This window comes from Dromiciops gliroides, chromosome 2 (genome assembly GCF_019393635.1).
Source record: "Dromiciops gliroides isolate mDroGli1 chromosome 2, mDroGli1.pri, whole genome shotgun sequence".
NCBI classification, from domain to species: Eukaryota; Metazoa; Chordata; class Mammalia; order Microbiotheria; family Microbiotheriidae; genus Dromiciops; species Dromiciops gliroides.
Window position 1 is genome coordinate 582,650,691 of NC_057862.1, and position 16,510 is coordinate 582,667,200.

General features: G+C 42.0%; 1 protein-coding gene across 1 annotated transcript in view; it reads left to right on the plus strand.

Moving 5' to 3' along the window:
* Positions 1-16,510, plus strand: part of LOC122742932 — a 35,899-nt gene that overhangs the window by 9,849 nt on the left and 9,540 nt on the right. The window contains exons 2-5 of the mRNA XM_043987535.1: positions 3,487-3,600; positions 4,613-4,757; positions 5,810-5,923; positions 14,558-14,702. Coding sequence (XP_043843470.1) covers positions 3,495-3,600; positions 4,613-4,757; positions 5,810-5,923; positions 14,558-14,702 — 510 coding nt within the window. The 5' untranslated portion in view covers positions 3,487-3,494. The remainder of the gene's footprint in view (positions 1-3,486; positions 3,601-4,612; positions 4,758-5,809; positions 5,924-14,557; positions 14,703-16,510) is intronic.

The following is a 16,510-nucleotide window of genomic DNA, read 5'->3' on the forward strand; positions in this document are numbered from 1 at the left end:
ATTCTATGCTTTTCCTACTGTTGATATCACTATTGGGTGGAGAACAAAGGAGAATAGTCTACTTCTCATCCTACCTCACCCATCTCTCCCTCCATCACCATCAAAAAGGAAATTTAGGGTCCAGATGACCATTGTTGCCTTCAGCATCCTGGGTACAAATGAACTCAAATGAACGCAATATCAAATACCACCTCTGTCTAGTTTTAGGAAAAGGGGTGAGAAGAGACACCTTTAAGTATATTTTCTTATGTTTACTTTCCCCAAATACTCCTGCCATGTTATTTCTTAGTTTCCCAGACTTAAGTCAGTTAATATATAGACTACTATCAGATTTTGGCTCCCAATGCCTTACCTAACAGAATTGCTTGCCCATCCAGTGTAGAGAAGACCCCTCTTTTGGGAGCTGGTCTTCTCAAAACAGATTATCTCTTGCAGAAGTATAGGATTTGTGTCCTCTAGTAATAGGAAGCAGTGCCCCGAGTTCTCTAATTCTTAAGTTTCTGGTACCAGTGCAAGTTTTAAAAATGCACCCTATGGGCAGCTAGGTGGCACAGTGGATAGAGCACTGGCCCTGGATTCAGGAGGACCTGAGTTCAAATCCGACCTCAGACGCTTGACACTTATGAGCTGTGTGAACCTGGGCAAGTCACTTAACCCCAATTGCCTCACCCCCAAAAAAATCCTAAGGAGATTTCCATTTTAATCTTCAGAATCTTCATTGAAGTCTTAGAAAACCAAGACCACTATTGATTTTCCCTTGCCCACCATGACATTCCTAAATTTTTCTAAGTTTTTCTGGAGCAAAGGATGCTGAGGGAGCAAAAGAAAGAGGAAGAGGAACCTGTTCACACCTAGTGGAATCCCAACATCACTAGCAAGGGGACTGTGAGAAAATTATTAATAGTGGTGTATTCTGGGGACTCAGAGACCCTCCCCATACACATACATACACACACACACACACACACACACACACACACACACACACACACGCACACACACACAGGAACTCTGGCTGGTTTTGCAGGGCCAGTCCAGAGTCAGGAGAATTACTTTTCTTTTCTTTCTTTCTTTCTTTTTTTTTTTTGGTGAGGCAATTGGGGTTAAGTGACTTGCCCAGGGTCACACAGCTAGTAAGCATCAAGTGTCTGAGATCAGATTTGAACTCAGGTACTCCTGATTCCAGGGCCAGTGCTCTATCCACTGTGCCACCTAGCTGCCCCAGGAGAATTTCAAAGGAAATGTAGATCAGCCTTCCTGACTAACTAAAGGAAGTTAACTCACCTAAGAATACTCTCAAGTCAATCCATGGACTTGAATGTTACTGGCCAATTAGCTTGAATCAAGGTAAAGTGACCCACCTCTACCTGCGAGAGGTTAAAAACCCTGAGAGGGGTCTCTTGCCCTCTTTTTGCATGCTCATCCCTTTCCCATGCTGCCCTCTGGCTCTTGCTCTCTATCCTAGGTGTGTAGGGCTTCTAAACTTTAGGAACCAGGTGTTCTCTCTACTAATATTTAATATGCTTTAGCAAATGCTTAATGCCCCAAACTGGTGCTATAGCATCTAATTTCTAAGTAACCATATATTTGAAACCCCAGCTAAATTCCCTAAAACTTGAGACTGAGATAGGCACCCCCATCTAATTTCAAACGACACAGGACTTAACAGCCAGCCAAGGTGAGAACACAGGGCTTCTTCTTCCCAAAATGACACTAGATTGGAATTACCCAGGTATGTTTTTCTAAATCATTTACAGTTAGAGTTAAGGAATGGGAATTCTGAGCAAACCCATGGTCCTAAATTCTTTGGGAGAGACTTTGTTCTGAGAAACAAATGGCAACAAAGATCCCATTTCACTTCTCTGAGTGATGAAATCTCTTTTGGAAGCAGAACTTGGAAGTCTGGTCTCCTACAGAAGAAGAAGAAGGAAATATTGCTTAGAGAAGCCTTCTGAGTGTTTAAGCATTTATGCACAGGGAAAAGGGATGTACAAACTCAAGAGGTCAAGAAGGCTGGCTTCCAGTATCTCTTAACCACTCATCCCTGCTTGTAGGTGCTCAGGAAATTGGGAGGCAACCAGTGGAGTTAAATTTCTGGGAGGAGCTGAGAGTTTGCTCTCAGTGGATCTGACTTCTAACACCTTCTCTTTGGGGTCCCTGGATTTGACTGCCAACCATCTCTGTTGAGAAACACAGAATGAATGAGGATGATCCTTGTAAAGGATGTAACTCAAGTGTCCCACTTGATATCACATGTTCATCGACATTTAAGTTTGCACGTAGAACTTTCCTCACAAACAACCTGGTGGGAAAGGAGTGCAAACATTTTTATGCCCATTTTATAGATGAAGAAATAAAGTCTCCACTAGGGAAAGTGACTTGCATAGGATTACATAGCTACTAAGGATCAGAGTCAAGGAGAGCTCAGGTCTTCTGACTCCATGACCATAATTCATTAAGCTATACTATGGTGCCTTATCCTTACAATTATGAAAATAATTGCTCGACATTCTCCCCAAAACATTGCAATGTAGGTATGTTTCATTCTGTGTAATAGAAGAGAGCCTGAAAACTTTTTTCATAATTCATATTTTAAGTTCAGTAAAGCTTGTTATTTAAAAGAATATTACATGAAATCATTTAAGAAGTTTTTTTATATTGAAAAGCATTTTCTAATTGATTTAGGTTGTAAGTTTGGATTTCTGTACAGAGTTCTTTTAATTTTGAATATGGGTTTGCATCTATGTGGTTCAGAGGACAGAGTGCTAAGCCTAGAGTTAGGAAGACCTGAATTCAAATGTGACCTCAGACTCTGAGTTTTAGTTTTTTCAACTGTAAAATGGAAATAAAAGAATACCTGTCTTACAGAGACCAAATGATATTATATTTATAAAGCATTTAGTATGATGCCTGGCACATAGTAGGTACTTGATAAATACTTCCTTTCTCCTTATCTATCTATCTATCTATTTTGGTGAGGCAATTGGGGTTAAGTGACTTGCCCAGGGTCACACAGCTAGTGTCAAGTGTCTGAGGTCAGATTTGAACTCAGGTCCTCCTGACTCTAGGTTTGGTACTCTATCTACTGCACTACCTAGCTGCCCCTCCTCATATATTTTCTATGGATTGAGAATCAGAGTATACTTTTGACTTATTCCACCCAACTGGAACCTTCTTCAGATGGGCACTTCCTAGAAATTTGAGCATCTTATCCTAAGGGGATATGGGCTCAGTTAGATTTTGCCCCCCAAGATTAGCTCCAAGCAGCACCTCTGCTCCACTCAATGAAATTCTCCCAATGTCATAATTACAAAAGATCATATTCCAATTAAACATAAATGGCACATGTCATTTTGATGGATCATCAGAAGCCTTTTAACAACAGCTCATCTGCCTCCTCCCATTAACATAGGAAACTGACTTGGGTGAACACACAGTGTGATTCCAATGACACTGATTCCATGCTCTTTTCTGGCTTTTTTTCAGTCTCCAAAATGTCTACACACAACAAGGCCAAAGTTTTCTTCATTTCTTTGAGTATGGCCACTTTTGTGGTTATGGTGGTGATGAATGGTGCAGCAGGTTCTGGAGCCTTCAAAGGTAGGGGAATGATCAGTGTTTAGCTTTTATAGAACGTTTCCATAGTTACTTGATCCATTCAGCTGGAGCCATGTCACAGTGGGTACATTTCTCCCAATGCTTGTTTCAAGGCAGTTAGTTGGAGGTAGCTTACCGATGGGTTGGGAGTCTAAGGAATTCTGTAACTAGAACTAGGACCAGTGAATATATAGAAATGACAGGAAAGCAGATTTCACCCCAACATAGGGACCACCTTTGTGCCTGCTACATAAAAGAGGGCGTATTGAATGAAAGCAACTAAGGTTCATCAGCGATGAAATGAATAGGCTGCCTTGTGAAGTGGTGAACTCCCCCCATCACTGGAAATATCCAAGTCCAGGATGGGTGGCTGTATATTTAGGGATGATGTAGAGGGACATGGGTGGGGTGGGGAGACTTTGGATGAGATGATTTCTAAAGTCTCTTCCCACTTTAAGTATCTGAGTCAAACTTGTATCCTGGCTGTTTCAGCCAACTACTTGAAAAAAATCCTTGGTTACCAACCTCCTGCTCAAAGATTTCCTACCCATACAAAGGGGAAGAGTGATCAAGATATCACAAATGGGTAAACGTTGGGGAATCACCTAACTAATAGAATTCGATCTTGTGGTTCAGTGGACATGGTTGAGAAATCTGAAGCTTCAGTCTGACAGACTCCATTTGTTGACTCTCTGAAGTTTCTTTGCACCCTCATCTGAGAGACCAGCGGGGCTGGTTTGTCTAGTTTTAATTATTATTTAGCATGTGGTTCTATTTTTTTCTGGGCATGGCTTGGTTAAAATTGGACCTATTTATGTGAATCAGTATTATATAGCCACATCTGGCTACCTAGAGACAACCTATCAGGTCAGAGCCCAATGTAACTGTGCTCTAATAAGGGTCAGTTGATATCAAGGCAGAGTGAAGCCCCCACAGTTGGAGGATGAGGAAGGAAATGTTGGGTCTTGTGTCTAGTAGCTGCAATGTTTGTTTGTTGCCATGTCAATTGCTTCAGGTATATTCCAGAGAACCGTTGGAAACATCTCCAACAAGTACAATACTGACTTGACCCCAGCTGGCTGGACCTTCCTCATTTGGAATGTCATCTATTTGTGGCAGTTAGCTTGGCTTGGCTACGCTCTCTCTGGAATCTGCAGAAGGTACTGTATTTGCAAAGGAGCCAACCTCAGGTAGTATTTCCCTCCCACCCTGGGAGGGCCCCAAGAGGGTCTGGATCAGACAAGTTTTTTCACCAGGACCTCTCTGGTTGTTGGTGCTGGTACTGTGAATTTCCAACATTCCCCAAATCAGTGATTCTCAAATGAGAGAAACCCATTTCTACACAGCATAGGAGTGGAGCCAAGAGGAACAATTTAGGGTACATTTAAGAATGTTAAGCACTGAACTCTCAGAAATCCAGGATAACCTGTGCTTTTGTTATAATGCTAATTATGCATGGAAGGATAGCAGAGAAGTGTCTTCTGTCTCTTCTACCCCTAGCCCCCAAATCTCTTTCCTTATGGTCTAGCACCATGGGAAGATGACTAATCTTTGTGGTGAGCATCTTTTTTTTTTTTTTTAAAGACAGCTCATACAAAAGGTGCCATTGGGTTTAACTAAGTGATAGTTTTGTGTCTTCTCTATCAATGACTTTTAAAGGTAGAGTTGTGATACAAGTGTAACAAAAGTTGATTGGAACTTACACTTCTGATCACTTGGCCAAGTCCCTCAACTCTCCCATAACATAGTGTGAGTCCTCATGTCCTTAAATAGGGAGCAAAAAATGTCTGAGAGCCACTTTTCTATGAAGTGGTCATCCCACCCACTTGAATCTTTTCACACGTGTTTTACACGAGATAATTAAGCCATCACCAAAGGGACAGGTTGTTTGGGAGAGTTTCATCTTTATTACTAAGTCAAATAGGGAACCTGAGGACTGAATTGTGAAAGTCAGGGAGTTTCCATTGGGGGTGGGGTCCTTCAGGGTGGTTTCACCGTAAACATAAATCCTGAGACGTGTTGCACAGAGGCAAAACATGTTTGTGAGTACTGTACATGGCCTCCAGTCAGAGCCCAGCAGATTTTATTAAGACGAAATGGAATGTGTGTAAGTCACTGAACTGGTAATCTGTGAGGGGTGGGTGGGTTCATTGCATCCAATGAGAGCTGACTGTAAGTCTTGCTGAATGGACTCTTTTTATTTTTTGGCCAGAAATGAACTTGGATGGTTCTACATGAAACCAAATGTCTTGCCAACTCCGTTTTACTTGGTGTGGATCCTGAATAACGCCTTGAATGTTGGGTGGCTGTTTCTGTGGGACAAAGAGTAAGTGGCAGTGATATGAGAAGTGATTCCCAGAAAGGTGCCTAAATCTGAAACTAAATCTGCCATAGGCAGTGTAGACCTAAGTAATCATAGAGCTCCAAGTTTATCCTGACCCTAGGCCCAGTTAGTTTGGATCTTAGACTTAGAATTGGAAAGGACCTTGGAAGTCACCTAGTCCAAAGGTATCAAACTCTCCCTTGCAGGTTGTACCTCCAGAACTAGATTAAAATGCAGTTGGGAAATGTTTTGTTTTGTTTTTAAAAAAATAAACACATTATATAGATAACATTAATTTGTGGTTTTCTAAGTCAATAAATATATGCCTACAGGGATCTATTTCTATATGAGTTTGATGCCACCGATCTAGTCCATCCCTTTCCCCTCCCTCCTTTTTTTTAAACATATAGATGAGGAAACTGACGTCCAGAAAGTTAAGTGACATGCACAGGACCACACAGGTAATAAGTGGCAGAACTGATATTCGCATCCAGGTCTTCATACCAAATTCAGCACTATGGCCATCAAACCACTCTGAGACGAATTAGCACTTCAAGGGTAAAGATCCCAGCCTCTCCCAGCCTTCTGATACATCCTCAGTAAAGCTACCAAGAGGAATCTGATTTAGCTTTTCCTTTGCCTCAATCTCTTTGTGTAGCATATGACACATTCTAAGCCAGATGGGATATTAGAGGTCCTACTTCAGTCTCTTCCTGTTCCAGATGAGGAAAATGAGGCTTGGGGGAGGGATGTTGTGATTTATCCAAAGTCACACAAGTAAGTGGAGGAGTCAGCACTGGAACCCATGTCCCACCACTCCAAGTTTAGTATGCTAGAAGAAATTCAGCATAATGGTGAAGGAAGAATGTGTTCACAGGTGTGCTAGTCAATGTTTAACAAATAACTCTCCAGACATAGGAGGATGCAGGCATGATACACTTTTTGTTTGTTTGTTTGCGGGGCAATGGGGGTTAAGTGACTTGCCCAGGGTCACACAGCTAGTAAGTGTCAAGTGTCTGAGGCCGGATTTGAACTCAGGTACTCCTGAATCCAGGGCCGGTGCTTTATCCACTGTGCTATCTAGCCGCCCCCAGCATGATACACTTTTAAGCTTAATCTGCATTGTTAATAATTTCTCCAACAATTAAGCCTAAACCAGAAGTGTCAAATACAAGTCCAGAGGGTCCCATTTGGCCTACAGCACTCCCCAGACTGAATTAGATTGAAATATAACTGTGTGTGGTGGGACAGCCAGGTGGTACAGTGGATAAAGTACTGGCCCTGGATTCAGGAGGACCTGAGTTCACTTACCAGCTGTGTGACCCTGAGCAAGTCACTTATCCCTCATTGCCCTGCAAAAAACAAACAAACAAACAAACCAACAAACCAACCCCTGGGAAACACAATACAAATAAATAAAATACAATAAAGCATAAATAATGTTATATAGTTTGCTAAGGAGCCCTGTGGCTGCAGGGATCCCTATGCATAGTATAGTGGATCCCTTGTTGATTTCAATTTTAAACCAAGAGCCTAGTGATATCAAAAAACCACTAAGAAGATAATAAACAAACCAATGACTCAAGCCCTGATTTGTAAGCATTTGTCCATTTCTGGGGTGTAAAGTGTTTATATCGAACATTTAAAAACCAGCTCTCCAGAGTCAGCACAAGCAGGCCGCATGCAGTATATTCCTGACCGTACTTGACTCAGACTCACACAAAAGCTCCTTCCTGATCTCTAATTTAAAAGATAGCTAGAGAAAAACACATCTATTTTTAAATTATACACACATGCATGCATACACACATACATGCACATGTGCATACATGCATATATATTTTTTATATGGCGTTTCTCCATCTTGCCCAGGCTGATAGCACAGTGGCCATTCGGAGTGCCAGTTCCACTCTGATCATCCTGGGATCTTTAACCTGCTCTGTTTCCCTCCTGGCTCAGTTCCCTCCTCCTCAGGCAGCCTGGGAGCCCAGAAGAGCTCCAGGGAGCTCACTCTGTTACTGCCAAACTTGGCGTGGAGCCCTCCTCAGCCACCCCAACGCTGCTCAGTATTCCCAGGCTTCCAGGCTCCACCAGTCTCAGCCTCCATGGCATCAGGTGTTGAAGGTGTGGGCCACCACACCCGGACATCTATTACATCTTTTGGGTGGTTGAATAACAACTTTGCATATGGTAAAAGTGCAGCCGTCTACAGTTTCTGGAAGTCTGAATTGATGATCAAGGATCTTAGAATGTGATAAGATGAATGATGTGGAGTTGGTAGGGGTCTGAAGGCTTATCTAGTCCAAGTCTTCTAGAGAGGTTAAATGATACGTTCATAGCCACACAGTTAGCAGAGTCAAAATTCGTATTGATCCTAACATCTTTTTAGAGGAGCACCTGAAAGATTTCATTCTTCTCTATCAAGTCAACACGTGTTGTGGTTTTATAATAAATAAACAAAATAGGCTTTTATAGTCTATACACCTTTCAGCAAATTATGTAACTATGAACATTTTGTCTTCTGTAGAAAATCATTTGGGAGAGACTGGCCGGATTCTCCTGCTTTCACCCTGTTTTCATCTCGATATGTGTTGGGATACGTGTGTCTCATTATTACAGAATAGTCCAATTTCTGCATGGTACAGATAAGAACACAGAGTCAGAGAAGTATAGGGATTGGCCCAAGGTGACATCAATAGTAAGCAACAGAGTCAGAATTTGAATCCAGGTCCTATGGTTCCAAATTCCGTTTAAATCTAAAGTTGTGCAACTGGGGCTCCACCCATTCCTGTCACTCTTGACCTTCCAGAGAACTTGGCCTCAGGATCCTTTTCTGAGGGGAAAATTTTCTTCATACTAGTATGACTGTGAGCGAATGATAAAACTATAATGAATCCCAATGCATGTTTTTGTGTCCTATCACTGGGCTGTGTTGAGGCCAGTCTTCCATGGTATCTCTTCAGCTACTTATCTCCTCTGATAGAGCATCCAGCTCAGGGTGGAGAAAACAACTACATGCAGCTTCTTACCCCACTGTGGTTGGTAGAGATGGTGAGCATGGTCACTCCCTTTGCCCTTCATACATGCATTTGATGATGTTTTTTGGGCCTCCTCACATACATGTGTCGTTGTGAATATTGTGCTGTAGTTTATTACATCAGCCATGCACTTTGTCATTGTCTTAGGGCAGAGATTCTTAACCTTAGTTTGTGTCATGGACCCCTTGGGCAGTCTGGTGAAGGCTAGGGACCCCTTCTTAGAATTATATGCATAAAATAAAATACATAAGTCTGTAAAAGAGCCTGTCATATTGAAATACTTCACTCTCCAATTGTATTGAAATAGTTACATATTCAATTATATTGAAATAGTTATATACATGTTTATTCATATATACACAGATATGAAATGAATATATACATATAATATATGCAAACATATACAATATAATATGTAAGCATAAAAAACTCTGTTTCTGTCTATCTCTGTCTCTGACTCTCTGTCTCTGTCTCTCTCTCACCCTCTCCCTATCTCTGTCTGTGTCTCTGTCTCTCTTTTTGTCTCTGTCTCTGTGTCCCTCTGTTTCTGTCTCCCTCTCTGTCTCTGACTCCTTTCCCAAATTCAGAGACCTCAGGTTAAAAACCCCTGTCCTCAGGTCTCTGGAAGTTTTGATTCTTGAGAAGGTACTAGCTGCTATTGTGTGTTTCACAACTTTGTCACGTTGCTAGAGAAACATTGGCGTCAAAGAGACAGGCTTTGGCAGCTGCAAGTCTCTTAGGCTGATTGAAAGCACGGTCTTCAAAAGTGATGTAAACCTGCCCCACCTCCTTCCTCTCCTGCTCTAACCCTGGTCCATCCACTGGCCCATCTGTAGTGCTCATACTAGATATAGGTTGTTATTTCTCCAGCAGTGGATGTGGTGGCCCCTGCTTCAGTCTCCCTCTGTAGTGTTGGCTGTTCTTTTTCCTTAGTCTTCAAGATGACAGTATTTGTCCTGTGGGTATCAGTCACCCCTTGGCAGCACTGAAAAAGATGGGCTCAGTCTACCGAGTCAGGTGGAGGGAGGTATTAGACTACAGGCTGGGTTGTGGTTGCTAGGGGATAGAATGTTTCAGGCCAGCAACAGGAGGAATTGGGGTCATGTGTTCTTGGGCAGTTTCTGTAGAAAACACTGCCATGAGTCCACGTTCTTGGATTACGTGATAAAGGAGAGATATGATCCCTCCCTTTAAGGAGGTTTGACCTCATGGGAGAAACGAAACAAAGCAATAATCAAATAAACCATACATTTATGACTGCTTCTTTCACAGACTCCTGGTCCTGGGGCCTCTGTTGTCACATGTACCATCTTTCAAATGGTATTGCAAAGTTTTGTCTGGTATAGGCAGGAAACAGGGGTTCTGTTTAATCCAACACCTGTTTAATAAAGCATTTTTTTTTTGTGGGGCAATGAGGGTTAAGTGACTTGCCCAGGGTCACACAGCTAGTAAGTGTCAAGTGTCTGAGACTGGATTTGAACTCAGGTACTCCTGAATCCAGGGCCGGTGCTTTATCCACTGCACCACCTAGCTACCCCCTTAATAAAGCATTTAAAAGATTATGTATACACACACACAATACATATACATACACATATGCATACACATATACATGTGTTGTTGTTTAGTCATTTTAGTCACATCCAATTCGTTGTGACCCCATTTGGGGTTTTCTTTGGAAAGATACTGGAATGGTTTGCCATTTCCTTCTCCAGCTCATTTTACAGATGAGGAAACTGAGGCAAATAGGGTTAAGTGACTTGCTCAGGGTCACACAGCTAGTAAGTGTTTGAGGCTAGATTTGAACTCAGGTCCTCCTGACTCTAGGCCTGGCACTGTAGCCACTCTACCACCTAGCTGCCCATACAGTATGCATATGTATGCATATACTTACATGCATACAAATCTGTATATATACACATACATACATAAATATTACATATTTATATCAGCATGACATAGTGAATAGTCCCTCAGCCTCAGAGTCAGGAAGACTTGGGTGTAAATACCATTTCTGAAGCACCCTGGCCATGTGACCCAGAGTGGGTCACTTAACCCCTCGGTGTCCCAAATCAACTTTCTAAGTTGCAAAGTGGTGGAGAATTTGCTGGTTTTTATAGCTAGAGAGGAAGTTTCTCACTAGGAATTCCCTACGCCATTGAACGCACACACCCAGTCACACACACATATATATACATGCAAACAGCATTCTTTATACATATAGGAGCTTCAGTGTTTCTAAACGGTGTGGGTACTTTCCCTTCCTTCAAAGTTCAGCTCAAGAATTAGCTCTTGCATGAGGCATTTCTTGATTCTCTCAGCTGCCAGTCCCTTTCTCTCTCCCCACCCTTTACATGTATTTACTTTATGCATACTCGATATTAGTTGACATTTGTGAAAGTGTTTATTCCAGTAGAGTAAGCTCCTTAAGAACAGAAACTATTTCATTTTCTTCTTTGCATTTTCTGGGTCAGATAAAGTGCCTGGAAAATAATGTTGATGCTTAATTGCTTAATGAATCCTTGTTGATTGAGGTAACTAGGTTGTACAGTGAAGAGAAGACTGGGCGGGGAATTGGGAAAGGAGTTCAGATTCAGTCTTGGCTGCTTACTAGCTGTGAGATCTTCAGCAAGTCACCTAATTTCTGTTTGCCTCAGCTTCCTCAAGTGTAAAATGGAGACAATAATAGCACTCACGTTGCAGGGTTGTTGTGAGGATCCAATGATGTATTTGTAAGGTGGGTAGAACAGTGGCTGGTTGTTATTGGTTGTTATTGGTTGATTGATTGATTGCTTTTTCATCCTGTGTGACTCTTGTCCAAACCTTTCTGTCATAATCATATATGTATGTATTTACACATACACACAAATATATACATACCATTGCATCATACAAAGAGAACAGGTCTCAGAGTCAGGAAAACCAGCATTCAAATCCTTTCTGTACACTCACTAGCTGTGTCACCATGGCAAATCATTTAACTTGCCATTGACCTAAGTAATTCTCTAAGTCAATTGGTGGTGCAGTGTTGGAGGGAGTTTACATACCAGGAGCTCCATTACACTGATGAAATCATGGACCCGACTAAAGATATGTGTGTATGTCAGTCAATCAGTAAGCATTTATTAAGTGCCTACTGTCTGCTAGGCATTGTGCTAAGTGCTGGGGATACAATAAAGAGAAATCTTTCAATGAACTCGCTGTGTAATGATGCAGGAAAAAGAATAAAAACACTTAATTACAAGCAAACTATCTCCAGGACAAATTAGAGATAATGTCAAAGGGAAGACAATAGAATTAAGGAGGATCTGGTAAGGCTTCTTGTAGAAGGTGGGATTTTAGATACCTACATACACTTAGGTTAATAGGTTTAGAGCTGGAAGGGATCTTAAAAGTCATCTAGTCCAACCCCATAATTTTACAGATAGGGAAACTGAGGACAAGAGAGGTTAAATAACTTCAGATAGCGGAGGTGGGATTTCATTGTAGCCCTTCTGACTCTCGATCCAGAGCTCTTTCCACCATACAACACTGTCTCTCTAAGGACCTGGACCAGCAGTTTGGACACCTGGAGTCTAGGCCAATGTTTTGTTTGTTTGTTTACTAAAAGCTTTGTGACCTCGGGCAAAGTATTTCATCTTTCTGGGGTTCATCTATTAAAAGAAGAGGTTGGACAAGACAACCTCCAAGGTCTCCAACATTCTATGATTTCTAATTTTCAAAGAATGAGAATATTATAAAATCTGCTTAATGCTAAAATTATAATGAAAGCAACTTAATTGTGGATGATTCAGAAGGCACTTCAGGATCATTATTATGATGGTGGAGGTGCCAAAGGGCAGGATAACAGAAGGGAGAATAAACTGGTTTGACTGGAATTGGGCCCCCAGGCTTCTCATCATGAGACTGTGGGGCTGTTAGTCACTTTTCCTCAAACCAGAATTTAGAAATTAGTCAATAGAACTAAATCTTGAGGAGCCAATTTGGCGAAGGAGCATTCTCTTCTGAGTTATAGGATCTGGGTTCGAATCCTGACTTTGCCGGTAATGATTTACATGACCTTGTATAAATCATTTTACCTCTTCTAGCCTCAGCTTCCTCCTCTGCAAGATGAGGGGGCTGTAGGGCAGCTGGGTAGTACAGTGGATAAAGCACTGTACCTGGATTCAGGAGGACCTGAGTTCAAATCTGGCCTGAGACACTTGACACTTACTAGCTGTGTGACCCTGGGCAAGTCACTTCTAAGGATCTTTTCAGATAGGTCTATGCCTAAAAATATGGAAACTCCATTTAAGGAGGGGGTCCAGCCCATCCACCTCCTTATTTCCCACCTAGCTGCACTCATTTGGAATTCTCTGGACATTTCCCTAATGCCCCCCTTTGTATAACTTCTCCCAACCCAACCTCACTCTTCAGATTCCTTTTGTGTCTTGTCTTCCCCCTTCCTTAGATTGCAAGTTCCTTGAGGGCAGGAGGTGTCTTCTTTTAATTTTTTTTTTTTTAGTGAGGCAATCTGGGTTAAGTGACTTGCCCAGGGTCACACAGCTAGTAGGTGTCAAGTGTCTGAGGCCCGATTTGAACTCAGGTCCTTCTGAATTCAGGGCCAGTGCTTTATCCACTGCGCCACCTAGCTGCCCCCTGATAAAAATATTTTTAAAAGAAGACACCGGGGCAGCTAGGTGGCGCAGTGGATAAAGCACTGGCCCTGAATTCAGAAGGACCTGAGTTCAAATCGGGCCTCAGACACTTGACACCTACTAGCTGTGTGACCCTGGGCAAGTCACTTAACCCAGATTGCCTCACTAAAAAAAAAATATACATACATATATATTAATCCCCAGCATTTATATAATGTTAAGCACAAAGTGGGTGTTTCATAAAGGTTTATTGACTAATACTCAACACTTCCTAATCCTCCATTATATGTTTCCGACTGTTAAGTTTTTCGACTGTGAATCATCATCACCATCAAAAACATCTGTGATTTTTCTGCCTGACCAACCCAACAGACCTCCTTGTCAGCTTGCTCTCACTTGCACTGCGTTTGTTACTGACGGTAAAGGAAGATCATCCCCTCCCCATCAGAAGCATGTGTGCTCAGGGGTTGGTAGAGAGCCTTACTGCAGAGCTGCCAAATCCTTCATCGTCTGATATCATTGGAAGATGACACTTCTGTAAATGAGACACCAGACTACAGCCTTTTCTGAGCTTTGGATAAGAATTATAGTGTTGGTTTTGGAGTCAAAAGACCTGAATTTGAATCCTGGCTTTGCTGCCTGTGTGGCTTCAGGGAAAATATCTCACCTTACCTCCTGGGACTCATAAAAGACCATCTCTAAGGTTCTTTCTAGCTCCAACTTTTTATTATCATATGATCGTCAAGGGCACGCATGCACGCATGTGCGCGCGTGCGCGCACACACACACACACACACCGTTCAGGCCTAGTAACTGAATTGTCATAGCAATTGGTTCTAGTTAACTGTTGAAATGCCAGTGTAGATCTTTTGGATTAGTCTGAAAATTCAGGTGATTTCTTTGCAAATGAGCAGGGTGCTGGGCAGGTACAATGCGTCTCATGGCTTCTTTCTCCTTCTCAGATTCCTCAGCCCTGCTCTGCTTGTCCTCACAGGGCTCACCAGTTCCAATTGCGTGATTCTCTTCTTGGCTTGTCAAGGACTCCATTCCCATAGAACGTGGCTTCAGAATCACCGCAGGACGGACCTGTGGCTCCTCCGCATTCTGGTAGGCCAGCTATGGTCTTGCAGAACAGAGGCATGAATGGAACTATTTTTACTTGGGGGGGGGGGCAGAGGGGCGGGATATGTGATGAAGGGAGGGGAGATTGTCTGCAGAGAGGACATTCTGTTTATGGGTTTATTTATATTGGGAGAGAGACCTTTGCCTCCATGGAAGTTGGGGGGAGGTGGCTCTACCCCATGGGCACCACAGCAACAGGACCTGGCTTGGAGCAGTGTGTGGCCCATGGTTGGATGCACTGCATGGCAGCATTGCAAGCTAGCAGAAGATTGTGAAGCAAGAAAGGAGACTGTGGGGAGGACTTCAGGTAAGGGAGGGCACAATAGAGAGGAAGTACCCTTCCTCTCATTGAAGTATCTAGATGGATAATCAGGAAGACCTGATTTCAAATAATACCTCAAATCCTTTTCAACTGTGTGGTCCTGGGTAAGTCTTTTAATTTCTCAGACTCAGTTTCTTCTTCTTTAAAATGGAGATTTCAATAACATCTATATCTCAAGCTTGTTGTGCAGATCAATTGAGATTCAATATATGAATCAGGAATTGCCCATGTTGCTTTTCTTCATCTTGGCTTCATTTTGGCTCTACACCAATAGGAGTCAATAGGATTTATGGAAATGTTTTGCATGGTTTCACATGTACTATTCATATCATATTGTTTGCTTTCTTAGTGGGCGGGGAAGGGGTTTGGAAGGAAGGAGAGAGTTTGGAACTTGACATTTAAAAAGAAAAGAATGGTGAAAATAAATAGTTTTTTAAAAAGGGGGTCAACAGGACTTTAATGATAAGCTAGAGAAAGTACTGATTCTCTTTCTCTCATACCAACCCACATAGTTATGTCTCATGCCCCCTCAAAACAATACAAATGCTAGAATCTGCATCTCATCCTGTGTCAGCTCCATCAGTCATGGTACAGAAACCCAAGACCAGCCGGCCCTATGAGCAAACCCAGTCTCACTTTGCTTGAGATCTGAAGCCAAACTCCAAGTTTATGGTGTCAGTGACTAATAAGAGATGCTATTTATATTCCAGAAGACTTTTCCAAAGGCAAGGGTTGGCTGGAGACAATGAAAAGGGAGAGGGATCAAAGACTGGGGGTGGAAAGTAAGGGTAAGGTTTAAGGTCACAAGAAGATTATCTGAAGGACAAAGAGTAGGAATTAGAGGTTATAAAAAAGAGATGGAAAACTACCTGACACATAGTAGGCCTGGCATGGCTAATCTTAGTAGGGGCTTAATAAATATCTGTTGAATTATATTGAATTGAACATATCAAACTGCGTCCTTTTAAACTCTCTAATCAATAATATATAACTAATAAATGAAATATAAATAATGATAAATAATCAATAAACCTTTATAAAGTGCCTACTGTATGAAATAGCTCTTACCCTCAAGGTGCTTACATTTATTGAAATGGCAGCAGGTGAAATTCAATTAGAGGTATTTATTATTATTATTATTGTTGTTGTTGTTATTATTATTATTATTATTATCCAAGCAACTTCTCAAACTGTCCTTTGCTAGCCCTGAACAATGCCCAACACACAAAACCAATGCTTCAGGGCCCCCAAAGTTCCTCCGCCCTTTTCCAAATTATCTGATGCAACACGGGACTTTTCAATGATTCCATTGTCCTCTTTGGGAAAGAAGTTGGAAGCCTCCTCCCTCACATAATCCAACCTTTTCACATATCCATGACCTGATACATCCTAAGGAAGGCAGCCTGCGGTAAAGGATAGAACCCCAAACTTGGAGACAGAACACTGGCTTGCAACTACATGATCAAACAAG